Here is a 26,662-nt window from a genome sequence, read left to right on the forward strand (position 1 = left end):
TAGCATAATGTCTTCAAGGTTCATTCATGTTGTAGCATATATTGAAATTCCGTGTTTTATTTATTTATTTTTATTATTATTATTTTCTTTTGAGATGGAGTTTCACTCTTGTTGCTTAGGCTGGAGTGCAATGGCGCCATCTCGGCTCATCGCAACCTCTGCCTCCCGCATTCAAGAGATTCTCCTGCCTCAGCCTCCCGAGTAGCTGGAATTATGGACATGCACCACCACGCCCGGCTAATTTTGTATTTTTAGTAGAGATGGGGTTTCTCCATGTTGGTCAGGCTGGTCTTGAACTCCCGACTTCAGGTGATCCGCCCGCCTCGGCCTCCCAAAGTGCTGGGATTACAGGCATGAGCCACCGCGCCTGGCAAAATTCCCTATTTCTTAAGGCTAAATAATATTCCATTGTGTGTATGTACATTTCATTTATCCATCTATCTGTTGGTAGACATGTGGGTTACTTCTACCTCTTGGCTACTATTAATGGAGCTGCTATGAACATGAGTGTACAACTATCTCTTCAAGACCCTGCTTTCACTTCTTTTGGGTATCTCCCCGGAAGTAGAACTGCTGGATCGTATGGTAATTTTATGTTTAATTTTTTGAGGAACTGCTATATTTTTTGCCATAGTGGCTGCATCATTTTACATACCATCAGTGTACAAGGGTCCTAATTTCTCTACATCCTTGCTAACACTTGTTACTTTCTGTTTTTTTTCCTTCATCCCTCCCTCTCTCCCTCCTTCCCTCCTTCTCTCCTCTTCCTCCTTCCTCTTCTTCCTCCTCTTTTTTTTTTTTTTTTTGAAATGGAGTCTGACTCTGTCTCCCAGGTTGGAGTGCGGTGGGATGATCTTGGCTCACTGCAAACTCCACCTCCTGGGTTCAAGCGATTCTCCTGCCGCAGACCCCCGAGTAGCTGGGATCACAGGTGTGTACCACCATGCCTGGCTAATTTTTGTGTTTTTAATAGAGATGGGTTTCACCATATTGGCCAGGCTGGTCTCAAACTCCTGACCTCAAGTGATCTGCCTTCCTCAGCCTCCCAAAGTGCTGGGATTACAGGTGTGAGCCCACCTCGCCTGGCCTTTTTTTTTTTTTTTTTTTTTTAAATAAAAGCCATCCCAATGGGTATGGAGTAGTATCTCACTCTGATTTTAGTGTTTCACTAATGACTAGTGATGTTGAGCATGTTTTCATGTACTTATTGGCCATTTCTATATCCTCTTTGGAAAATGGCTAAGTCATTGGTTCATTTTAAAATTGGGTTATTTGGTTTTTGTTGTTGTTGAGTTGTAGGAGTTTTAAAAGTATATTCTGGATATCAGTCTCTTATCAGATATGTGATTTACAAATATTGTTTTCCATTCTGTGGGTGGACTTTCACTCTGTAGATAGTATCCTTTGACGCACAGAATTTTTAATTTTGGTAAAGTCCAGCATGTCTGTTTTTTTCTGTTTATACCTGTGCTTTTTGGTGTCACATCTAAGAAATTGTTGTCAAATGCAATCTCAAGAAACATATTTTCTTCTAAGCTTTATTTCTGTCTCTGTCTGTCTGTGCCTCTTTTCTCTGTGTCAGTTTGAGTCTGTCTCTATCTGTTTCTATATGTTTGAATATTTGTATCTTTTTTCTACATATTTATAAACCACCAAAACATATATGTATCATCTCTCTTTTCTTGCCTTATTTCTTCATTTTCCTTTTTTTTTTGTAGAACTTTTTGAAAGTATTGCAGAAATCATGACACTGCATGTATTTCCCAAAAATAATAGCATCTTTCTAAACTATAATTACTACTGCCTTTAGAATCGGGCACACAGGGCCCCTGCCTTGTGCTGTCTACTTTGGAGTGCCTTTCTTGAATTTTGCTAAGTCTCCCCGCTGCCTCAATGCCTGAAAGGCAGGGTGCCCCAAGCTCTTCTCTTTAGGAGTCTCATATTTAGAATTACAGTAAATTTCCTAATTATATTGAAAATTGAAGCCTAACTTTTTTTTTTTTTTTTTTGCTGATCTTATTGTTCACTACTGTGTACCATATTTTTCCTCTAAATTATTTTTCTTATCTTTATGTATTTCTTTAACTGATTAGTGTGTACATATTTAGTATTATAGTCATTAATTACCTTTATTCTTCTGTCTCTCTAGTACTGAGTTGAAACTCTTGGAGGAAGCAACCATTTCAGTCTGCAGGTCATTAGGTAAGTGGGGAAAATGTGTGTGTATGTGTGTGGGGCATTGTTTTCAAATTTGGTTTTAGATTTTGATAGTATATGAATTGAATTAATGAAGTAATTATTCTTCTTTGATAGTAGTAGTAGTATTTTTTTCTATTCGTGGCATTCACAGATGCTGCTAGAAGATACCCTTCAGTCAATAGCAATATGACACGTGCTTGACTATATCTGCAGTAGTGGCAATGGACTCTGCTAAGCCATAGACAGTCTTTCAGCTTGTTCTTTTTTTTTTTTTTTTTTTTTGAGACGGAGTCTTGCTCTGTCACCCGGGCTGGAGTGCAGTGGCCGGATCTCAGCTCACTGCAAGCTCTGACTCCCAGGTTTACGCCATTCTCCTGCCTCAGCCTCCCGTGTAGCTGGGACTACAGGCGCTCGCCACCTCACCCGGCTAGTTTTTTGTATTTTTTAGTAGAGACGGGGTTTCACCGTGTTAGCCAGGATGGTCTCGATCTCCTGACCTCGTGATCCGCCCGTCGCGGCCTCCCAAAGTGCTGGGTCAGCTTGTTCTTTTTGTGAATTTTGAAATACTGAAAATAATTTGATTTACCAACTGCTGTTATTGACTATGTTCACCAGAATAATTATTACTTGTTAAAATCTATTAGGAATATATATTAGAAAGTTTCTATAACAAATTGATATTATGGCAAAGAGCATGGAATCCAGAATCACTTTATGATTTTAATTTCAGCTGTGAGACTTATTAGCTGAGCTTTAATTTCCTCATATAAATTGAGGATAAGGACAACTATTTACAGGATTCTTATAAGGAAAAATTAGGTAATATGAAATATTCTGTACAATGTGTGGCATGTAGTCATTGCAAACCATTTATATCAGCAAATGTTACCTTTTTGAGGTCTTGTTTTTCAAATGCTTAACTTTCAAGTTCGTAGCAATTGGAAGAAATTGTATATATTTTTAAAATGCAGGCAGTTATACTTAGATTGCATTGGTGCTTTGAAAATTAAAGATAGTGTGTCTGTAAAACACCTAGTGTATAGGAGTGTAATAAGTGAGAACAATATTCTGTTTTAAAATCAAGCTATATAGGCCAGACAAGGTGGCTCACGCCTGTAATCCCAGCATTTTGGGAGGCTGATGTGGGTGGATCATGAAGTCAGGAGTTCAAGACCAGCTTGGCCAAGATAGTGAAACCCCGTCTGTACTGAAAATCCAAAAATTAGCCAGGCATGGTGGCAGGCGCCTGTAATCCAGCTACTCGGGAGGCTGAGGCAGAGAATTGCTTGAACCCAGGAGGCAGAGGTTGCAGTGAGCCGAGAGGATGCTGCTGCACTCCAGCGTGGGAGACAGAGCAAGACTCTGTCTCAAAAAAAATTAAAAAAAAAAAATCAAGCTATATGGATAACTCCCATATAAACTATTTTGCTAAAAACAGGTTTTGATGATTTTTTTTTTTTTTTTTTTTAAAGAGAGAGAGTCTTACTTTGCCGCCCAGGCTGGAGTGCACTGGTGCCATTGTGGCTCACTGCAGCCTTGATCTTCTGGGCTTCAGTGATCCTTCCACCTCAGCCTCCTGAGAAGCTGGGGCTACAGGTGCATGGCACCACACCTGCCTAATGATTTTATTTTTTGTAGAGATGGGGGTCTCCTGTGTTGCTGAGGCTAGTCTTAGGCTCCTGGCTGCAAGCCATCCTCCTCTTACCTTGGACCCCCAAAGTGTTGGGATATTACAGGCATCAGCCACTGTGCCTGGGCCCAAATATTTTTGTTTTTAAAAACAAACTATGTTGATAATGAAAAAGGTGTTATTGTAGTAGTTGCCTTGCCTTACAACCATAGCTTAGGGAATTTTTTGCTTAATAGAGCTGGCTTTCAAAAGCCATGTTGCAATTCAGTGCTGAAAATTAAGCAGGTTGATATAACAATATTAGTGTAGTTACTGTGATAATGACTTTTAAGGTGACTGGGTTTTTATAAAAATTAAAAAATTAAAAGATGAAAAAACAGAAAAATATAACAAAATAAGGAAAGCAATGAGAAAACGAATAAAGAAAAAAATTACATTAAGAAAACCGAAAGTAGCTGGGAGTGGTGGCTCATGCCTATAATACTGGTAACTTAGGAGGCTGAGGCAGGAGGGTTGCTTGAGGTCAGAGTTCAAGGCCAGCTTGGGCAACATAATAAGATTCCATCTCTACACACAAAAAAATTGAAAAAACTTAGCCAGGCATGGTGGCACGTGCCTGAAGTCTCAGCTGCTTGGGAGACTGAGGCAAGAGGATTGATTGAGCCCAGGAATTTGAGGCTGCAGGGAACTGTGGTGGTGCCACTGGACTCCAGTCTGGACAATAGAGCAAGGCTCCAAATCTAGGGGCAAAAACAAGCAAGTAATATTTACTTATTATATATAATGTGGAAAGCATACTAAAATGTAAACAAGGTAGTAACTGCTCATAATTTGAAAACCCTGACATGGCATTGTTGATATTTTTGTATGTTTTCTTCTACTTATGCAATGGATATAAATTTATATATATATCATCCACCATACAGACACACACACACTCACACACACACACACACACACATTTTAATCTGTGTTTTTCATTTGACATTGTATCAGGAATGTGTTCATGTTTTAAAATACTTTTGGGAACAGCAAAAAAAGATATGCATTTATTGCTCCAAATTCCAGTAAATATGGTGGTTTGGCTAAAATAAAAATAATCTCATATTAAGCAGTACGTATGTAATCGCTGCAAATCTTTAGTGACAGTTTCATATAAATGGTATTATTTATATTTTGTTTACACTCAGCAGCATGTCAGGAACCTCTTCACATCAATAAGTATAAGTGCATATCAACTTTAAGGGCTTTGTGAGTATGCTTAGTTTCCTTTTTGGAAAAAAAAATATTTAAAGTGCTCGTCTACTGTCAACAATTTTCCTTGTCTTTTTTCTTTTTTTGGTCTGAAAATGTTCTATTTTTTTCTTCGCTTTTGAAGCATATGTTTTGCTGGATATAGAATTTTAGATAGACATTAATTTATTTTCCGTAATTTAAAGGTGTCATTTCGTTATTTTTTAGCTTTTCTTGTTTTTGTTGTGAAGAAAGCAGTCAACCTTATTGTTGCTTCTTTGAAAATAATGGAATTTTTAACTTCTGGCTGCTTTTAAGTTTTTCTTTTTATCTTTTGATTTTCAGTAGCCTTAGAGTGAGGTGCTGAGGAGAAGTTTTCTTTGTTTTTTTGTTGCCTGAGGTTTGTAGAGATTCTTAAATCTGTGGGTTGGTGTCTTTTATCAGTATTGCAAAATTCTTTGCCATTATCTGTTTATATATAAAATTTTTGTTCTATTCTGTCTCTCCTCTCCTCCTGGTACACTTGTTATACTTGTGTTCAATGCTTTTGTTTCCATTGTGTTCCATATACTTGTTAGGACTTTTTTTCTTTTGTAGTTTACATTATTTTTCTCTCTGACCTTCAATGAGATATTTTCTGTTAATTCATCTTTAGTTTCTAGTCTTTTCCTTTTTTTTTTTTTTTTAAATTTTTATTTTGAGACAGTGTCTCACTCTGTTTCCCAGGCTAGAGTGCAGTGGCACTATCACTGCTCACTGCAACCTCAGCTTCCTGGGCTCAAGAGATCCTTCCACTTCAGCCTCCTGAGTAGCTGGGACTACAGGCATATGTCACTATGCCTGAATAATTTTTAAGTTTTCTGTAGAGGTGGGATCTTGCCATGTTGTCTTGAGCTTCTAGGCTCAAGTGATCCTCCCATCTAGGCCCCCACAAAGTGCTGAGATTACAAGTGTGAGCTACTGTCCCTGGTACTCATCTTTTCTTCTGGTATGTCCCATTTGCTGTTAAAACTATCTACTGAGATTTTTAAAACAAGCTTTTAATTTTAGAATAGCTGTAGACTTATGGAAACATTTCAAAGCTAGTATAGAGCGTTCCTGTATACTCTTCACCTATTTCCCCTATTTTAACATCTTACTTTAGTATGGTACATTTGTTTCAACTAAGGAATCAACATTGGTACAGATATACCCCAGAGATATTGTGGGTCAGTTCCAGACCACTGAGATAAAGCCAGTATTGCAATAAAGTGAGTTGCATGAATTTTTTGGTTTCCCCGTGCTTATAAATGTTATGTTTACATTATACCATGGTCTATCAAATGTGCAATAACATGTGTTAAATGTACGTATCTTAATCTTATAACTGTATCACAAAAAAATGCTAACACATCATCTGAGCCTTTAATGAGTCATAATCTTCTTGCTCGTGACAACATGACATCCAAGATCACTGATTCAACCAGGTGCGGTGGCTCACTCCTGTAATCCCAGCACTTTGGGAGGCTGAGGTGGGCATATCACCCGAGGTCAGGAGTTCAAGACCAGCCTGGCCAACATGGTGAAACCCCATCTCTACAAAAATACAAAAATTGACTGGGCATGATGGCAGGTGCCTGCAATCTCAGCTACTCAGGAGGCTGAGGCAGGAGAATCGCTTGAACCCGGAAGGCAGAGGTTGCAGTGAGCCGAGATCGCAGCATTGCACTCCAGCCTGGGTGACAGAGTGAGACTCTGACACATACACACAAAAAGATCACTGATTAGAGATCACTATACAGATATAACAATAAAATGCTTGAAATATTGCAAGAATTGGCTGGGCATGGTGGCCTGTAATCCTGGCACTTTGGGAGGCCAAGGCGGGAGGATTGCTTGAGTCCAGGAATTTGAGACCAGTCTGGGCAACATAGCAAGACCCCGTCTCTACAAAATACTAAAAGAAAATTAGCCAGACATGGTGACTCCTGAGTAGCTACTCAGGAGGCTGAGATGGGAAGATCTCTTGAGCCTGGGAGGTTGAGGCTGCAGTGAGCTGTGATCACACTACTGCGTTCAGCCCCATAGGTGACAGAGTAAGACCCGTTTCAAAAAAAAAAAAGAAGTAAATAAATATGAAGACATTTTGCAAGAACTACCAAAATGTGATGCAGAGACATGAAGTGAGCATGTGTTGTTGGAAAAATGGCGCTGATAGACTTGCTCACTGCAAGGTTGCCACAAACCTTCAATTTGTAAAAAATGCAGTATCTTTGAAGCACAATAAAGCAAAGCATGATAAAATGAGGTTATGTTAATTCTATTAACTAAACTGCACACTTCAGTCTTTTTTTTTTTTTTTTTTTGAGACGGAGTCTCGCTCTGTCGCCCAGGCTGGAGTGCAGTGGCCAGATCTCAGCTCACTGCAAGCTCCACCTCCCGGGTTTACGACATTCTCCTGCCTCAGCCTCCTGAGTAGCTGGGACTACAGGCGCCCACCACCTCACCCGGCTAAGTTTTCGTATTTTTTAGTAGAGACGGGGTTTCACCGTGTCAGCCAGGATGGTCTCGATCTCCTGACCTCGTGATCCGCCCGTCTCAGCCTCCCAAAGTGCTGGGATTACAGGCTTGAGCCACCGCGCCCGGCCTACACTTCAGTCTTTCACTTGCTTTCTCCTAATGTGCCTTCACTGTTCCAGAATCCCACCTAGGGTGCCACATGACATCTAATCGTCATGTATTTCTCTGGTCTGCAACAGTCTCTCAAATTTTCCACATTATTGGTGCCTTTTGATGATTTTGGGGAGTATTAGTAGGGTATTTTCCAAAATGTTCCTCAATTTGAGCTGTCTGATGACTTTCTCATACTTAAACTGGGGTTATAGGTTTGTGGAAGGAAGACCATGGAGATGAAGTGCTGTTCTGAACACACTGTATCAAGGGGACATGCTGTTAATATGACTTATCACTGATGGTGTTGACATTGATCACTTGGCTGAGGTACTATTTATCAAGTTTCTTCAGTGTAAAGTTGTTTCTTTCTCTCCTGATTCCTTCATTTTCAAAGGGTAGTTTTTCTAGATATAGAATTCTTGGTTAACATTTTTTTCTCTTTCAGCACTTTGAACATATTATTCTACTGTCTTCTGGTCTCTATTTTTTCAGATAAGTCTGACATTAATTGTATTGTTGTTCCCCTGAAAATGTTGAGAGATTTTTTCCTGCTGCTTGTAAGATGTTCTCTTTGCTTTTTAAAGGAGTTTTTTGGCCAGGCATGGTGGCTCACACCTGTAATTCCAGCTCTTTGGGAGGCCACAGCAGGAAGATTGCTTGAGGCCAAGAGTTAGATGCCAGTCTGGGCAACATAGCAAGACCCTGTCTCTACAAAAATAAAAATAAAAATAAAAATTAGCCTGGCATGGTGGCTCGCATCTCTTAGATGTGTAGATTAATGGTTTTCATCAGTTTTGGGAAATATGTTGCCTTTTTTTTTTTTTTTTTCTTTTTTTTTTTCTTTTTTAAGGAATAGGGTCTCATCCTCTTATCCAGGCTGGTCTTGAACTCCTGGCCCCAAGCATGCATCCCACCTCAGCCTCCCAAAGCACTGGCCATTATTTTTGTTAGGCTTTTTATGCTTAGCTTTATTACCTTTTTCCTGAATGTACACATGAGCTTTTCTTGATCAGATTTCTTTTCTTTTTTTTGAGTCAAGAGTTTTGCTCTTGTTGCCCAGGCTGGAGTGCAATGGTGTGATCTCCACTCACTACAACCTCCACCTCCTGGGTTCAAACGATTCTCCTCCCTCAGCCTCCCAAGTAGCTGGGATTACAGGCATGAACCACCACACCCAGCTAATTTTGTATTTTTAGTAGAGATGAAGTTTCACCATGTCAGTCAGGCTGGTCTTGAACTCCTGACCTCAGGTGATCCACCCATCTTGGCCTTCAAAGTGCTGGGATTACAGGCTTGAGCCACCACGCCCAGCCCAGATTTCATATTAAATACTTCACAGTAAATAAGACGTCCATTGGTCCTTCTTTGTCCTAGTTCTTACCCACTAGGATAATGCTGTGAGAGCCAGGTCAGTTGTTTTGTATGATAGTCAGACTCCTTGTAGGTGAGGGATGAGGAAAAACATTTGCCAGCTTATAAAGGGTAAAGAAGCAGCTGTACCGTCCTCTCCTGAAAGAGTCTGCTCTTTACTCTAGCCCTTTGGCATATAAATACAATTTTTTCAGGAGCCAGGTATCCTCACTTCTTGTTTTGGCATTTTAACCTAGGGATATCTCCAAGTTCTGTGGCCTCATTTGTCCTTTTTTTCTTTTTTTTTCTTTTTGTTCATGAAACTTTTTCCTTTAACTCTTGGTGATAAATATTTCTCATTATGCTTTTTCTCTGTATGGTTTTTCCTATAATTTGATGAGGTGTTTTGATTGGTGTATTAAGATCCTTTTCAGTTCAGAAGTTTGTTTTTCTTTTTTCTTTTTTTCATTATGGCTCTGATTTTGTGTTTTAGTTTCTTCTCCTTACCTCTTGATCACCCGTAATGTTCAGGTTGGATCTCTGTTCTTTACTTTCTGTATCTTTTTGTCTCTGTTCTTTTCTCATATTTCCTCCTTTGTATGATTGATTTCAATGTTTTGTACACGGCCAGTTCTCCTCTTTTACTATTGTAGTGTATGTTTTAGCTGTTATTGCATTTTTAGCTTGTTTCTTAATCATTTCTAGTCTTTTGTAGATAGGCTGCTCTCCTTTTTGTTGTTGTTGTTGTTGTTGTTGTTGTTGTTGTTGAGATGGAGCCTCGCTCTGTCGCCCAGGCTGGAGTGCAGTGGCATGATCTTGGCTCACTGCAACCCTCGCCCCCTGGGTTCAAGCCATTCTCCACCTCAGCCTCCCAAGTAATTGGGATTACAAGCATGCGCCACCATGCCTGGCTAATTTTTGTATTTTTAGTAGAGATGGGGTTTTACCATATTGGCCAGGCTAGTCTTGAACTTCTGACCTCAAGTGATCTTCCTGCGTTGACCTCCCAAAGTGCTGGGATTACGGGTGTGGCTCACTGCACCCAGCCGTTTTTTTTTTGTTTGTTTGTTTTGTTTTGTTTTGAGACATGGTCTTGCTCTGTCGCTCATGCTGGAGTGCAGTGGTGTGATCATGGCTTACTGTAGCTTCAACCTCAGGGGCTCAAAGCAGTCCTTCTGCCTGGCCTCCTGGATAGCTGGGACCATAGGCATGCACAACCACACCTGGCTAATTTTTGTGTTTTGTGTAGAGATGGGGTTTTGTGATGTTGCCTAGGCTGGTCTTGAACTTCTGCCCACAAGCATTCCTCTCACCTTGGCCTCTCCAAGTGCTGGGATGCAGGTGTGTGCTGCTGTGCCTGGCTTGCTCTCTTTTCATTACATGTGTTTCCCCCAATGGATTTCTGTTCTTTTTTAAAAAATAGATGGTTAATTTTCCTATTGTCCATTGTTGATTGCTGTGTATTAAAATTCTTTTGGCAATTTTGATTTAGCTTTTCTTCTGAGGTTTCACTGTAACTCATTTCTTATCTTCTGGTTGCTGTTGTTATTTTCTCGTTTTCATTAAACTAACATATTTATATAACAAATATGTTATAACAAATATTGTTATATGTTTATATATGTTAAATATGTTATAAAAAATATAACAAATTTATATTTATTTATAGCACCTACTATATTACAGGAATTATCCCATAAGCTTGGGCTGTGAGTGCAAAAAACACTGACCCAGGTCTCTGACCTCATGGATCTATTTATTTCATTGAGGAGCCAGATAATTAATAAGTATATCTAGTTTATATAATGGTGGCTGTTGAGAAAAATAAAGCAGAGTAAGGGGATGGGGTATAACCCATGAAGGTGCCTTGTTTGCTCCCAGAGAAGCTGCGTTTATTTCCTCTGTTGCTTGTGTAGATCCTATAGATGCTTGTTGAATCTGCTGTTATTTTAGTTTGAGAGCAAATTGATATATTTCCCAACCTAATTTATAGAGCCCGAGAAGGTTTTATTTGTCCAAGTCTTCTTAGTTTAAATGGGACCTTCATTACCCTCACTTCTTGGCTTTGAGGTATGAGGGAATTCTGAAGTTCCCAGGTTGATCATCTGCATCAGTGTCTTTCTACCTCTCCCTCCACCATATGCTGCTGTGTTGTCCAAGCCGAATATGTATCTCTAAATAAGGATTCTTAAAAAAAAAAGTACCACGATCTTATGAAAAAAACAACTTTTAATATCACAAAATATTCAGTGTTCAAATTTGTAATTGTCTCATTTTGTTTGAACTGGGGGCCGAATAAGTTCACACATTATTTTTGGTTATGTCTTTATATTTCTTTTCATAGCAAGTTTCCCTTTTCATCTGTCTTTTTCTTCTTTTCCCTCTCTCAGTGTATTTATTGAAGAAACTGAGTGGTGGAGTTTCCCACAATGTAGATTTTGTTCGTTGTATCCCTGTGTGGGGTCATCTTGTCCTCTCTCCTCTGTATTTTCTCTACATTGGTTGTTGGATTTTAGAGCTCATGAGTCTTTCAGTGAGATCTTAGAAAAGTTTGTTTCAGGGGCTAGAAGCAAATTTAATCTCTCATCTCAAACAGAAATCCTGTCTACAATACCCTTATCTGAATGTTACCCAAACTTTGCTTGAATTCTTGTAGAGATGGGGGCATTCCCTTCTTTACACAAGCATCACTAGTTAACAGACTGCTACAAGTTCAAGCTCTAGCACCAGGTAAGTTAGCTCTTTATCAAGCACTGTTGTTATCTTAATTTTACAGATGAGGAAACTGAGGCAGGGGCCAGTTTGGTAAGTTGCCAAGTGTTCTACAGCTGGTCAGTGGTGGAACTGAGATTTGAACTTTGTAAGATTCTGTAATCTAGTCCTATTACACTTTTCTGCTTTCCGGTTGGACCTCCTGTGTTGTTACTCTGGTTCTCGAAGCTCATTCAGCTTCAATATAGCATTTTATTTGCACCAATTAACTGTGATCATGTAAAATTTCTTTTCTTCTACCATTGAGATATTTTGGAATCTTGAATCTACCATGGAGTATTGTTTAAAATCATTGAGTGTATTTAATTTTATTAACTTACTACCCTAATCTTCATCTTATCCAAAAGAGTATCATGGAAACTTTTTAACTGTCTTGGTAGGTAAGCTCCACGAAGACAGGGAGTTCTCTTTACAAATATTTCCTTAGTATCTGAAACAGTGTGGGCACATATGAGTAGCTCAATAAATACATGCTGATTGAATGAATGAATGAAGAAGGTACACAGTGCTTTAATTATATCACTCAAGTAGTCTGGTTACTCTTTCCAAAAACACAATGTTTTATTTTTTTAAATAGCTAATCATTTATACATTCAACAATTACAAGGCCATTCAGTAGTAAAGGGGGCTGTTGAATGAACAAAGATTTCAAAGTTGGGATTCTGAGTGATGATTGTAGTCATGTTACCCTCAGCTTAGTTTGTTTCAGCATTTTGTTTGGATTTACAATAGCTAGATAAAGTCCCACAGAGATGCACTTGCAAACCTTAACTGTTTTTTTTGTTTGTTTGTTTGTTTTTTCTTAAAAAGTTTATCCTGAGGTCTCTGGGTATTTTTTCATTAACACTAAAACTTGAAAGAGGAATAGGACATTTTTGTTTCAAAGTGAAACTCTTAACATTATCTACTCTCTTATCACATATCTATTCTTTTTTTTTTTTTTTGACAAATCTTATTTTATTCAGATAGCAGTCTGATCACACATGGTCCAACAACACTCAAATAATAAATCAAATATAACCAGATGTTAAAGATTGGTTTTCAAACATCATAGCCAATGATGCCACGCTTGCCTATGATCTCTCCAACATAAAACCACATCAACACCTCAGTGGCCACCAAACCATTCAGCACAGCTTCCTTAACTGTGAGCTGTTTGAAGCTACCGGTCTGAGCACTATTGACTATTTTTTTCGGGCTCTGAATAGCTCTAGGGATCTCAGCAGGGATGGGAGGAACCAGCTCAACCTTGGCGTAGTACCAAAATGTGGCCAATCAAGGCTTCGAGTAAGTCATAGCTGCATTCACCAGAGCTGGGGTCTTCTCAACAAGGTTAGGGACAAATTGGGCCATGGTTCTGGAATGCAAAGTCCGTCGCCCGGAACGACCGGCTGAATGTCACCCCCACATATCTATTCTTGATTGTGAAGGCTGGACAAAAACTGCTGATTGACAACAAATGTTGCACCTTGCTACTCACAGTGGTATTCTTCAGCTAGCAGCAGCAGCAGTGGATGTCACCTGGGAGCGATAGAGATGCAGCATCTCAGTGCACATTTCACATGTGGAGTCCATTTGCATTTTAATAAGAATGCCTTGTGATTTAAATACACATTAAACTTTGAGAAGTACTGTCAACTTCAGTTAGGAGTATGGTGGACCTGAGCTTCTGAACTTCCACCAAGCTCTCAGATAATGCTGTTGTGGCCAGTCCATGAGCCACACTTGGAATAGCAAAGTGCTTGTCATTTTATCACAGTTAGAAAGTTAGGCAATTACTTGGATTGACTCTCAAGTCATGACAAGAATACATATGCAGCAGGGAGTGAGCCTGGCAGTTATTAAGCACAATGCAGGTATGCTGTAATGTTGTACTTACTCCCATGTATAATATTTTAAAATATATATGTATGGGCCTGAATTTTAAAAAAATATTCTGGAAAACTTCATTTTTTCAAATCTTGACACATTTCAATAAGTTCAAATATGCCAGCCTGGGCAACATAGGGCCATCCCATCTCTACAAAAAATACAATTAGCTGAGCATGGTGGTACATGCCTGTAGCACTAACTACTTGGGAGGCTGAGGCAGAAGGATCACTTGAACCCAGGAGCTCAAGGTTGCAGAGAGCTATGACTGCACCACTGCTGTCCGGCCTGGGTGGTAGATCAAGACCCTGTTTCTACATTTGAAAAAAAGAAGTTCAAATATATGCAAAATTCCCAGATCTTCGTAAGAATGAACTTTCCTGGCTCCCCAAGCCAGTGTGTCTGAGTGTTTGCATTTCTAGTTTTCAAACTAGTTAAAAATACACTTCAGAAGAGAAACAATTATCCAGGACTCTGGAATCTCATATTTTGAAAACCACTGGTCAAGGAAGAAGACGGTGTTTGCTACTAACATATTGTTGACTTTAAGCCCAGAGGTTAGCCTTTCTGAGCCTGTCTCTTCATCAGTCAAATGAAAGGTTCTACAAAATAATCTCTCCCTTCTGATGAATTCTTAGCTTCCATGCTTCTGTGACTTGCTGTGCAGCCTAGTAGAGCTTTATAGTTTCATTAAGTCCAATTTCTTGATTATAGAGGTTGCTTCACCTAGCAGTTTAAAGTCAAAGATTTGAGCCAGTTGATAAGGATGTTTCCTTGAGCAAGTAGCAACCTCCAGGTGAGGATCTGTGAAATGGAAGCAATACTAGTGCTTTTCCTGGAGGGTTGGTATGAAGATTAAATGAGTTAATGCATGTAAAGCACCTACTCTATGTTGTTCATCATATGTTAGCTGTTGTTTCTTTTGCAGATGAGAAAACTGAGGTTGGAGAAGTAAAGTGATTTGTCTGAGGTTCAGTATTCAGTTAATTATAGACCTGGATCTAGAAACTAAATCTGATTACTGATACAGTTGCTGAAGTGCCCGTCATTTAAAGTTAAAAACAAATTCTTTAAAGTTTTGGCTGGTCAAATAGCTCCCCCTCTAGCCACACCGCTTTGTTGATATATTTTCTTAATTTTTCATTCAAATGATTTGTGATCTGGATGGTGTTTTAGATTTAATAAACTTTTATAGTTTATTATATTCTATATACTGGGGACATATGATCAATTTTTGAGTTTTTAAAAATCTTTTCTAGAGAAAGATTTAGTGTGTAACTTGACTATGTCTGTTAACTATTATTTTTTCCTTTATGATTTTGGATTCTGAGGTAAGATGGCTACTTGTACTGTTTCTATCATTTTCATTTTGCAGATCAGTTTTTGATGTTCAGAATTAAGACCAAGAGCAACAGTTTCTCTCATTGCTTATTTCTGTAATTAGGTGTGAAATTAACAGTAAGGTTGGTCACTGAGCAATTTCAATATGGCATTTGGTTTTATAAGTGTTATGATAAGCTCACTTTGATTTTAGTTCTTAAATTTAACTTTTTAAAACCTTTTCTTCTCTTGCAGTTGAAAACAATCCTCGAACAGGAAATCTTGGTGCACTGATTAAGGTCTTCCTTTCTAGAACCAAAGAACTAAAACTCTCAGCAGAATGTCAGAAGTAAGCTGGCTAATTAAACCATGTTTGCTTTATATTTAACAATGTGAATTTTAGTTTTCATTTATTGGTGGAAGTGGACTGTGGTCTTTTGAAAATCTCTGTGAAGGAATTATTCTTATTATTAAGGAAAAAAGGTAAAAGAGGTATTAGGTTAGTGTCTTAAGTCACTGGGGTGAGATTATAGATTTTGGAATTTGATTTCAGGTTTTTAGACAATCTTTATATGCTTTAAGAAGATGAATAATGATGTAATTATCATTAAGAAGGTAATCCCCCCCATTATCACTGCTGCTGCTATCTAGTTTAAATGATGACTTAGTCTGAGTTTTATTTCATTCTACATCTGTTGCCGTTATTTCCATCATATTCTTTACATCAATGAAAGGTTAACTTTTTATGCACTGAAGCATTTTTCAAAACCATGTTTGGGTGTCAGTCTCTGAAAAGATTAAAAGATTTTGCATTGTCTTGCTTATAAACAAATTACATTGAATCCAATAAAGTTTTTCTTGGGAGTTCATGGTCATTAATACAAATAAAAAGTATTTTACTGTGCTGCAGGCAGTGCCTCATTGAAAATTTTGGTTACATATTTGCATATATTCTTTTTATGTTACCACAATTAAAAAAAATTTTTTTGTAGCCTTCTTCTCTTTTAATTGCCTGTATGTGGTATACCTGTTAAGAACAAAGAACAGTCGTTCCTACAGTCATCAGTAAAGATTTTTATTAAGTAGATTCACTATGTAAAATATGTGGAATGAACTATGAAGTAAAACATAATATCGCTGGTACAATGTAATAACTCATGAGCCATTAAAATATATGGACATTGTCCTAATATTACCAATTAGGATGGACAAAATGGTTGACAGATCAGGAAGAAATAATGAACTAGAAATAAACCGTGATGCTAATGTTTAAATATTGATTCTTGTATGATTTTGGTCTTTCTAGCCACATCTTCATTTGGCAGACACACAATGCTTTGTTTATTATTTGCTGTTTGCTGAAAGTGTTCATCTGTCAGATGTCGGAAGAGGAATTACAACTTCATTTTACTTATGAAGAAAAATCTCCTGGCAATTACAGTAAGTATTGTTTTTGAAGATGTTCTGGATACAGCATGTGTAACATAAGGATAAAATTTCAGGAATAAAAGTATAATTTTGAAAATTCCAGTTATCCTTATAATTTTCATTTTAAAATGAACTTATACTGTCATTTTTTCTTTTTCTGTATTAATTTAAATGAGTCAAGACTCAGAATTTTTTTTTCCTTTTAAATAAGAAAGCTGATGGGGTTGAAAGTTTCATTTATTTTGACTTTCATGCATGTGGATGAAGAAGAAAGTAACATAAAAATAAAACTCACACAAGTATTTACTTCTTTCAGAAAACAGAGGTGTCAGTTTTAAATATCATTGCCAAGTCAATGTATTATTAAGGGAGCCAACTAGTCGGATTTTATGTTAAAGGTTACTTTCCTAGAGTGCAGCAATAGCTTCTGGGTCTGAGTGTCTTTGAGACTACAACACTTTATCAGAAGTAACGTTTTCAAGGACAGTTTTATGATGCCAAAATGTGTCATCTTTTTCTGAAGATGTAGGGAAAGGTTACGCTTCACACAGTCTTTCCTTTCTGAGGGCAAGGCAGTGTTGCCCCGTAGTTTTCTGAGTTCTGTTTTCAAAATAGATCTCTACCCTCATCAGGCTGACAGCATCACCTGTGTGATTCAAGGTCATATGTTACCATCTCTTGTGGGGACAGGTATTGGGAGAGAACTTTGTGATGTGTATACTTTCCATGGAGGTCTGTGTGCTATGTGGATTTCATGTATATACATAATCACACTTAACTTTCAAAAACCAGGAGTAATTTTTCACTGTGGTTTCAGCTGTGGTTGCTAAATACCTGTTTTTAAATGTCAAAGTCAAATATTGACAAATGGAAACAAACGTATAAAAGAGTTACTATTCATCTAGGTCAGTATCACAATGTACTGATTTTTCAGTATATCCATGTCTATGGGGAATATTTCTTAAATTCTGTTATAGAATTTTTATTTTTATTTTTATTTTTTTTGAGATGGAATCTTGCTCAGTTGCCCAGGCTGGAATGCAGTGGTGCGATCTTGGCTCACTGCAACCTCTGTTCCTGAGTTCAAGCAATTTTCCTGTCTCAGCCTCCTGAGTAGCTGGGACTACAGGCACATTCCACCATGCCCAGCTAATTTTTGTATTTTTAGTAGAGATGGGGTCTCACCATATTGTCCAGGCTGGTCTTGAACTCCTGACCTCCAGTGATCCATCCCCCTTGGCCTTCCAAAGTGCTGGGATTACAGGCGTGAGCCACCGTGCCCGGCATAGAATTTTTAAAAACAATATTATGGGGAAGTAGAAGAGATTCTGTGAAAAGTTAACCTTTTGTGCATTCAAGCATTTCTTAAAACTATTTTTAGATGGCAAAAATCTTATGGAAATTCTGGTTATATCATTTAAATATATTAGGGTATTATGTTACATTTTGAGCAAATGAAATGACATGATACAAGAAAACAATAGTTTACAATACTTTCAACTCAAGTAGCAGAGTGACCGTGTGTATTTATCTCTTCTCCCTCTGAAACCCCATTACCTGATGGTAGAGGAATTTTCTACACATACTATCGAGCAACTTAGGACAGTCATTTCATCCTTCTTTAGGCTCCTTATGGCCTCTTTTGAGATCAGGAAACGGTTTTGGAGAAATAGAATATGAATTTCTGTTTTACTGCAATCTTTTCCTCAGTGTATTTCCAAATTAGAGAAGGACATTCTTCTTGACTCACACTTTGAAAATACGATTTTACCATCTTCGAACATTTTAGCATCTTTTCTGTGACTTGATAGCCATTTGGCAGGTTCATGTCCAAGGAGGCTATTGCCTTTCATTTCTGTAAGGTCCAAATCTCACTAAGTTCTGCAGGTTTTGAGGAAACTGAAAGGTGGCAAACATCACAGGGCAGGACACCACTGCCTCATAGCAATGCTGTGTGCAGGGCATGTAGAACATTTAGCAGGCAAGAGCTCTTCATTTTCTTTGGTTAGAAGTTTGTAGACTGAATGGAATTTGCTGCAGTTTACATATGCCCTGTCCCCAAATATGCAGATAGATGAGCAAACTCTAGTTTGTGCTTGAACAAGATATCAGCAATCTTTTGTCTTCTGTTTATGTGGAAATATTTTTTTTCCCTCTACTGATACTGGACAAATACAGGTTGAGTGTATTTAAATTCAAATTTCATCCTTGAGAGCCTGCTGAATTTAAAATATCACAATTAAGTTTGTTTCGTAAGTGTTCTAAAGTTTCTTTCCAACAGATGACATTGTTGGCTGGTTGCAGGGAAGCAAAATCATATGTTCCACTTTTCTTTGAAAGTTATTGTATTAGGGTTCTCTAGAGGGACAGAACTAATAGCATAGATGTATATATGAAGGGGAGTTTATTAAGGAGTATTGACTCACATGATCACAAGGTGAAGTCCCATAATAGGCCCTGTGCAAGCTGAGGAGCAAGGAAGCCAGTCTGAGTCCCAAAACCTCAAAAGTAGGGCTGACAGTGTAGCCTTCAGTCTGTGACTGAAGGCCCAAGAGTCCCTGGCAAACCACTGGTGTAAGTCCAAGCATCCAAAAACTGAAGAACCTGGAGTCCAGTATTTGAGGGCAAGAAGCATTCAGCATGGGCGAAAGATGAAGGCCAGTAGACTCAGCAAGTCTGCTCCTTCCACCTTCTTCTGCCTGCTTTATTCTATTCGTGCTGGCAACTGATTAGATGGTGCCCACCCAGACTGAGGGGGGGTCTGCCTTCCCCAGCCCATTGACTCAAATGTTAATCTCCTTTGGCAACACCCTCACAGACACACCCAGGAACAGTACTTTGCATCCTTCAATCCGATCAAGTAGACACTCGATATTAACCATCACAGTATCACAATTACTGTTCTACATTTCATAGCTAAAATGTGGATAACTTTATTATTCTTGAATAAAGCAAGCATATCAATTTTAGCAGTTTTATTTGCTGTCATCTTTTATTTTCTCTTCTGTCCCAGAAGAACATTTCATGGAAAGTCATTTATTGTTTTGCCCAGTTTTGAGTTAGTATGAATTACTACCTCATTAACTTTGGGGGATCGGGGGAAGGGGATAGGTACTGAAATTATCTTTGATGCTGTTAAAAAAATGTTAAATTTCAGATACTATACCATATTAATTTATTAAGTAAAGAATACGTTTCTATAAAGGGTGAATAAAATGGCAATGAATATGTTTGTGTATGTGTGTGTGTATATATATATATATATATACACACACACACACACATATATATGTATTTTTTTTTCTTTTAAAGTCCAAGGCAGGTGTAGTGTGTGTGTGTGTGTGTGTGTGTGTGTGTGTGTGTGTGTGTGTGTGTCTTTTCCCCTTTCCCATTTTGTAACTGTGAGAGCCCCATGTGTTTAGGGGCTGCCCCATGAGTATTTCCCTTGGATAAAAATGTTTACCTTGTCTTCTCAGGGGAAACAACTCTCCAGTTTCATTGTAGATCAGACATTCCTTTCTTGGATTCTGTGCTTTCTACTCTGAAGTAATTCCTGCTGAACTTTTGAGATTCTGCTCTAAAAAAGATAGGCAGCCATTTTTTTTGTTTTTGTTTTTGTTTTTGTTTTTTGGAGACAGAGTCGCTCTTGTTGCTCAGGCTAGGGTGCAATGGAACGATCTCGGCTCACTGCAACCTCTGCCTTCCGGATTCAGGTGATTTTCCTACCTCAACCTCCCAAGTATCTGGGATTAGAGGCATGTGCCACCATACCCGGTTGCTTTTGTATTTTTAGTAGAGACAGGGTTTCACCATATTGGCCAGGCTGGTCTTGAACTCCTGACCTCACGTGATCTGCCCACCTCGGCCTCTCACAGTGCTGGGATTACAGGTGTGCTCCACTGTGCCTGGCCTGGGCAGCCAAATTTTACTGAAGCTACCTTTCATTAAGCTACCTTAGGGAGCTGAGGCACAGGAAGCAAACTGAACTGTCCTAATATTTTTAGAGATTGAGCATTTGTCATTTCACCAAAGTTTATTTCAATAATAAAAGTCCCTTTGACTCCACATTTGATTATTGGTACTGGAAAAACAAGTATTTCTCCTTCTTCCCCCTAAACTTTCACAGGCAAAATACATTTTCTGTCTCTTTCTCAGTCACTAAGTAGGAAAGGAACATAAGCCAAAACTTTCTAAGTTGTTTCTGAATATAGCTAGATTTTTTGCTGGTCTTGATCTTCTTTTGGGATTGATCATTATGTTCTCTGACTACCATATAACTGTATGTTATAGTATAGACTTAATCAAGGATTTGAGAAAGTTAACTAAGTTGGTGTGTGAGAGATTCTGCAGAATTTTGGTATTTTGAATGTTATATACTTTGTTTTTTTCTAGGAGGGAATGTTTGCAAGAATTATATAGAATTGAATTAATTTAATGTAACTATCCCCAACACTCCATCATCTTTCACAGTTATCGTTTATCATTTAGCAGTGATTTTCAGAGCTTGTGCTTCATACATTGAGTTTGAGTTTCAAGAGAGGAATATGTTTAATTTATTATGTTGATAATTAGCCTTCTATATTTGTTAAATATATACTGATGTCTAAAGTTAGAGCTTTTAATTAGAATTTTGTCTTGCGTGTGTTAGTTTTGTTAATGCTGGCCTTCGTGATTGTGATGCCAGCAGTACCAAAAACATAGTTCTGCTTGGCAAGTTGCAAACCTTCCCACGAAGTGCTAGCAGCAAGAATGGAGTGAATGTTTATCCTCACAGGGCCCAAGAGCATAGCCCACTCAATACCTGCAAATCTAGCACTTTGTTTTGTATTATGTACTACAAAATATGCATATTTTATACTTTATTTAACATGATATTGTCAGAGGCATGGGAACCAGAACAACTCCATCTTGAATAGGAGCCAGGTAAAATTAAGCTGAAACCTACCGGGCTATATTCCCAGACAGTTAAGACATTCTAAGTCACAGAATGAGATAGGAGGTTGGCACAAAATACCAGTCATAAAGACTGTGCTGATAGAACAGGTTGCAGTGAAGGAGATGGCCAAAACCCACCAAAACCAAAATGGCCATGAGAGTGACCTCTGGTGGTCCTCACTGCTACACTCCCACCAGCGCCATGACAGTTTACAAGTGCCATGGCAACGTCAAGAAGTTACCCTATATGGTCTAAACAGGGGAGGCATGAATCATCTACCCCTTGTTTAGCATATCAAGAAATAACCATAAAAATGGGCAACCGGCAGCCCTCGGGACTGCTCTGTCTCTGGAGTTTTTTTCCTATACTTTCTTAATAAACTTGCTTTCACTTTGCACTGCGAACTCGCCCTGAATTCTTTCATGCGTGAGATCCAAGAACCCTCTCTTGGGGTCTGGATTGGAACCCCTTTCCTGTAACATATTTATCCTGTTACAATATCATTTTTATTTTAATATAAAATTAGTTTTCATTATATACCATTAAGTGAATTGATGCACTTTAGAGATATGCTGTATTTATTTTGGGGCCAAAATCTCAGAGTATCCCTGCACCCCCCACCTTTGTCCAAGCTTGGGATGCAAGATTTTTTGTTGTGCATCCTAGGTATTCTAATGTAAGGATAGTGGGAAAAAGACACTTTTTCAACCATAGGCCACATTATCAAGATAGTTATCTCACTGAAAGAGCCATCTCTGTGGTAATCTGTCAGTGATTCTGTCCATATACTGACAGAGCTTTTCTTTCTTTCTTTTTTTAATTTGAACCTGACATTGTGAATATATGCTTTCTTTATACAGAGTTGACAGTTCAAGATTTTATACTTTTTTGTTTTTTGAGACGGAGTCTTGCTCTGTCACCCAGGCTGGAGTGCAGTGGCGCAATCTCGGCTCACTGCAGCCTCCACTTCCCGGGTTCAAGCAATTCTCCTGTCTCAGCCTCCTGAGTAGCTGGGATTACAGGTGCCCGCCACCAGGCCCGGCTAATTTTTGTATTTTTTTTTTTTAGTAGAGACGGAATTTCGCCATATTGGCCAGGCTGCTCATGAACTCCCGACTTAAGGTGATCCGCCCGCCTCGGCCTCCCAAAGTGCCGGGATTACAGGCGTGCGCCACCTCACCTGGCCCTATACATGCTCTTTAGTGTTGTTGTTTGTGTTTATAATTGAGCCTACTCTTGGTCCACCAGCTTAAGTCCAGTGAATATCTTTTAAGACTAAAGACTTTCTGTTTTTGGCATATGTAATTATTTTTACCTTAGTCTTCCATGTTGTTAGTTTGAGATTTCTACTTTAGCCCTTTTTATATTTTCTGCCAATTTCTTTTTACAGTTGATAAAAGAGCAATAAAATTAAATGATTACACAGATACTGTTGAAAGGGGGAAAAATGGAGCATGACCACGCAGTAGCTGAAGACATCCATTTATCAGCTGATATATGATATCTGATTTAGGTATATGAAAGACTGTTTGGGGTCAATAATATACAGTGGTACAGGTTGTTTGAAGGTCGAATTTACAAAAGTGGAGGGCCATCTGCAAACAATTGAGCGAAGTCAACTGAGGCATCTTAGGTATGTTGGCTTATTCCACACACAGCATTTTTTTCTTTATTCCAATCCATTGTAATACTGCTGTGATCACATGGATATTGCTGGCATTTTCAGTGAAGCAGTCTTTATGAGAGTAATGTGTCAGTAAGCTCTTAGTTTGTAATCTAAATTTGTGAGGATTTTGTATTTGAACATTTTCCCATAGGCTACGTATGATGTGGTAGCAGATTGTTAGAGAGAATTTGTATTATTATATGAGGATAGCTCTTTCCATTAGTCCATGCCTTTTGAGAGTCAGTCAAAGGGGACAAAACCAGCCCTAGGCAAAACTATGAAGTAATACAAACTTGTTTCCATTTTCCTTTGGCCTTCAATGTGAGTTTTTCTTTCCTCTTGCCAAGGTAATACTGATATTTATTTTACATTTTGTGTCTTATAAATCCAATATTTTAAGTCCTTAAGGGCCTAAATCTGTTGTTTGTTTTTGGAAACACTTCTCATGGCTTGTTTCCTTATGTATTTGATGACATTGATTGTATTTTTTTTTTTTTTTTTGAGACAGAGTTTCTGTCACTCATCCTGGAGTGCAGTGGCATAGTCACAGCTCCCTGAAGCCTCAGCCTCCTGAATAGCTAGGGCTACAGGCACATACCATCAAGCCTGGCTAATCTTTAAAGATAATTTTTGGTAGAGATGGGGTCTCACTATGTTGCCCGGGCTGGTCTCGAATTCCTGGCCTCAAGCAATCCTCCTGCCTTGGCCTTCCAAAGCGCTGGGATTATAGGCATGAGCCACCGCACCTAGCCGTGTTTGATCTTATTTGAGGCTCCAAATAAGGGAGAGATTTGCATTTGCTTCTAAAGGGATCCAGGGGCTGTAACATCTGATGCCATGTTAGCTTCCTGCAGCAATTCTTGACTTAATATGGAGTCTCAGGTTCAGGCCCCATTCCTTGCCACTGACTGAGGCTTAGTCTCCCTGTAGTGGGCTCCATTCTAACTGGCATTCGTCTTCTGGGTTACGTACCTTAGAGTTTGCTTACTGCTCAGTGTTTTACTCTGGATTAAAGTCCATTTATTTGCTTGTAGGTTCTTTTGGTTATAGGGTTGGAGTCCTTAGAAATTTGCTTTACATTCTGGAAGCCCATCAATGCACTAAAAAGTGTTATTTTAGCCAAGAACTAGATGTTTTGTATAGGAGGGCTCATTGGAGTAACTACTCCACCATGCTGCAGTGATAGTGTCTTTTTCTTTTTCTTTCTTTTATTCTTTGGAGACAGAGTCTCGCTCTGTTGCCCAGGCTGGAGTGCAGTGGCATGATTTTGGCTCGATGCAGCCTCCACCTCCTGGGTTCAAGTGATTCTCCTGCCTTAGCCTCCTGAGTAGCTGGGAATCACAGGCGCATGCCACCATGTCCCGCTGATTTTTATATTTCTAGTAGAGACAGGGTTTCACCATGTTGGCCAGGCTGGTCCCAAACCCTGACCTCAAGAGATCCACCTGCCTTGGCCTTCCAAAGTGCTGGGATTACAGGTGTGAGCCACTGCACCTGGCTATAGTTTCTTTACAAATATATTTTTTTTAAATGAGGGAAGAAGACTTTGGAGATTTAGAGGCTGAAGATAAAAGCAACTAAGTGGGAGTGGTGGGAAATAAAGCTGAAAGGAAGGTCCAGGGGAGTAGGAGGTGCTAGGATGAAGAGCCCAGAGAGGGAGTTAGTCCTGGTTTTTTTTTTTTTTTTTTTTCTGAGATGGAGTTTCGCTCTTGTTGCCTAGGCTGGAGTGCAGTGGCGTGACCTCAGCTCATTGCAACCTCCGCCTCCCAGGTTCAAGCGATTCTCCTGCCTCAGCCCCCCAAGTAGCTGGGATTACAGGTGTGGGCCACCATGCCCAGCTGATTTATGTGTTTTTAGTAGAGACGGGGTTTCACCATGCTGGCCAGGCTGGTCTTGAACTCCTGACCTCAAGTGGTCCGCCCCCCTCGGCCTCCCAAAGTGCTGGGATTATAGGCATGAGCCACTGCGCCCAGCATTAGTCCTGTTTTCAAAGAGATTACCACCTGTGGTGCAGTGGGCAGCTCTGCGAGCACTGAGGGGAGGGAGGCAGCAGATCAGCTGCCCAGACCTGGGGCGAGTGAGGTGCGTAGGCCCAAGACACTGCATAACCCATGAGTACAGCTTTGTAGAGAGTAGGAAAGAGACAGGACTCGACAAGGCCAAGCAAAAGCCTGGCTTTGATGGCACTTCCATGGCATCAAACAGTTCAATATAAATTTATTTTTAAAAAATTATTTTGTGGGACTTGCTCTCAAGCATAGTGGATTAAACATGCGTGTTTGCTTTCTCCTGGAACTCCAATAAAATATCAGCAAAGGGACTTTTAAAAAGTCGTGAATTTATTAGATTGAGGAAGAGAGGGGAACACAATGTTAATAACATTTTGAAAGTTGGAAAATGGAGTAAAAATGGAGTAATGATGAGCTTCACTGATCTGTGAAAGCTGAAAGCTAAATGGCTTCAGGGTTGGAGAACTCCAGAAAAAAAGCCAGTTCTCACTCCAGAACCCTGGAAAGGCTTAGGAATTAGAAGTGCCAGGTGTCTCTGAAGGCATTCCGGCTTGGTAGGAAGAAGCAGTTCTGTCCAAGGTTCTGTCCCTTGCCATACAGTCAGGAGGCCACCCCCCTTTCCAATTTAATACTACAGATCTGTTATCCGTAGAGGCTGAACTCAGAGAGCCTCCTGAGTGAACTCTCAGGCACTGAGGAAGGAGGGTGGCCTACTGAGACCAGGGCTCAGTGGAAAGGCCACATATGGAAGAGTAAGGTGTCTTGACTTGGCTGCCAGAATGCTGGCACCAGGATTTTACCCACCCTATTCCCTTTCCTGCCAGATTAGTGATACTCTTATAGAGAAAATGAACCAAAACGGGGAAATGGCTTACATTTCAGTGGCCCCATTGAAGCAGCCCAAAGCCCTCCAGTGGGAACCGCTGTTTGGCAGGCTCTGCCTGTGCACACCACGCTTCCAGTCAGCAGTGGCCTCACGCTGGTGGGTCAGTGGAGAGCCAAGGATTCCAAACAGTGAAGGCAACGGCTGACTTGTGAGAGATCAAAACAAAACAAAAAAAAGATACAAGATAGGAAATTTGTGGAAGTATATTTAAAATTTGTTAATTACCCCCTCTCTAACACAAGCAGTTTCCTTTCCATTCTCCCCAGGCTTAAAACATTTTTGAAACTCTTTCTTTGGAATCACCCTAAAAACCTGTGGCATATTTGTTTTGCCAAACTCGATGGCAGTGAGTCCTGTGAAGCTAGCTTTGTTTTTCCAGATGGCTCAGGTGCTTTGGCTGCCACGGCAGCAGGTTCCCTGCTCTCCTTTCTCTGCTGGAACTGGGCCCTAGAGACCAGGGCAGGCGGTAGCTCAGGAGGTAAACCCAAATTTGTATAGTATAAATTTGCTTTGTTTGTTTAAATAGCAAATTTAATAATTTAACCTTATAGGTAAGCAAAGCAATAAACAAACCCATGTGGAAAAATGTGGCTCAGAGAAAAAAGAAAGCATGGACTTAATCCTTTAAAATATTGACTTGTAATATATGACTTGTAATCGGTCTCTGCAGAAAAACGAAAGTGCCTCTAGGAATTCCTGAACTGTTCTTTGG

General features: G+C 39.3%; 1 protein-coding gene and 1 pseudogene across 4 annotated transcripts in view; one reads left to right on the plus strand and one right to left on the minus strand.

Annotated features, from left to right (window-relative positions):
* DYM (dymeclin) overlaps positions 1-26,662 on the plus strand; it is a 405,816-nt gene that overhangs the window by 61,725 nt on the left and 317,429 nt on the right. For all 3 annotated transcript variants that reach the window (XM_025365065.1, XM_025365067.1, XM_025365066.1), the window contains 3 exons: positions 2,150-2,202; positions 15,281-15,374; positions 16,332-16,465. In XM_025365065.1, coding sequence (XP_025220850.1) covers positions 2,150-2,202; positions 15,281-15,374; positions 16,332-16,465 — 281 coding nt within the window. The remainder of the gene's footprint in view (positions 1-2,149; positions 2,203-15,280; positions 15,375-16,331; positions 16,466-26,662) is intronic.
* On the minus strand, positions 12,766-13,189 carry LOC112611355 (annotated as a pseudogene). The gene has a single exon (XR_003116634.1). The product of XR_003116634.1 is annotated as an ATP synthase subunit g, mitochondrial pseudogene (transcript).

Source organism: Theropithecus gelada, chromosome 18, assembly GCF_003255815.1.
Source record: "Theropithecus gelada isolate Dixy chromosome 18, Tgel_1.0, whole genome shotgun sequence".
NCBI classification, from domain to species: Eukaryota; Metazoa; Chordata; class Mammalia; order Primates; family Cercopithecidae; genus Theropithecus; species Theropithecus gelada.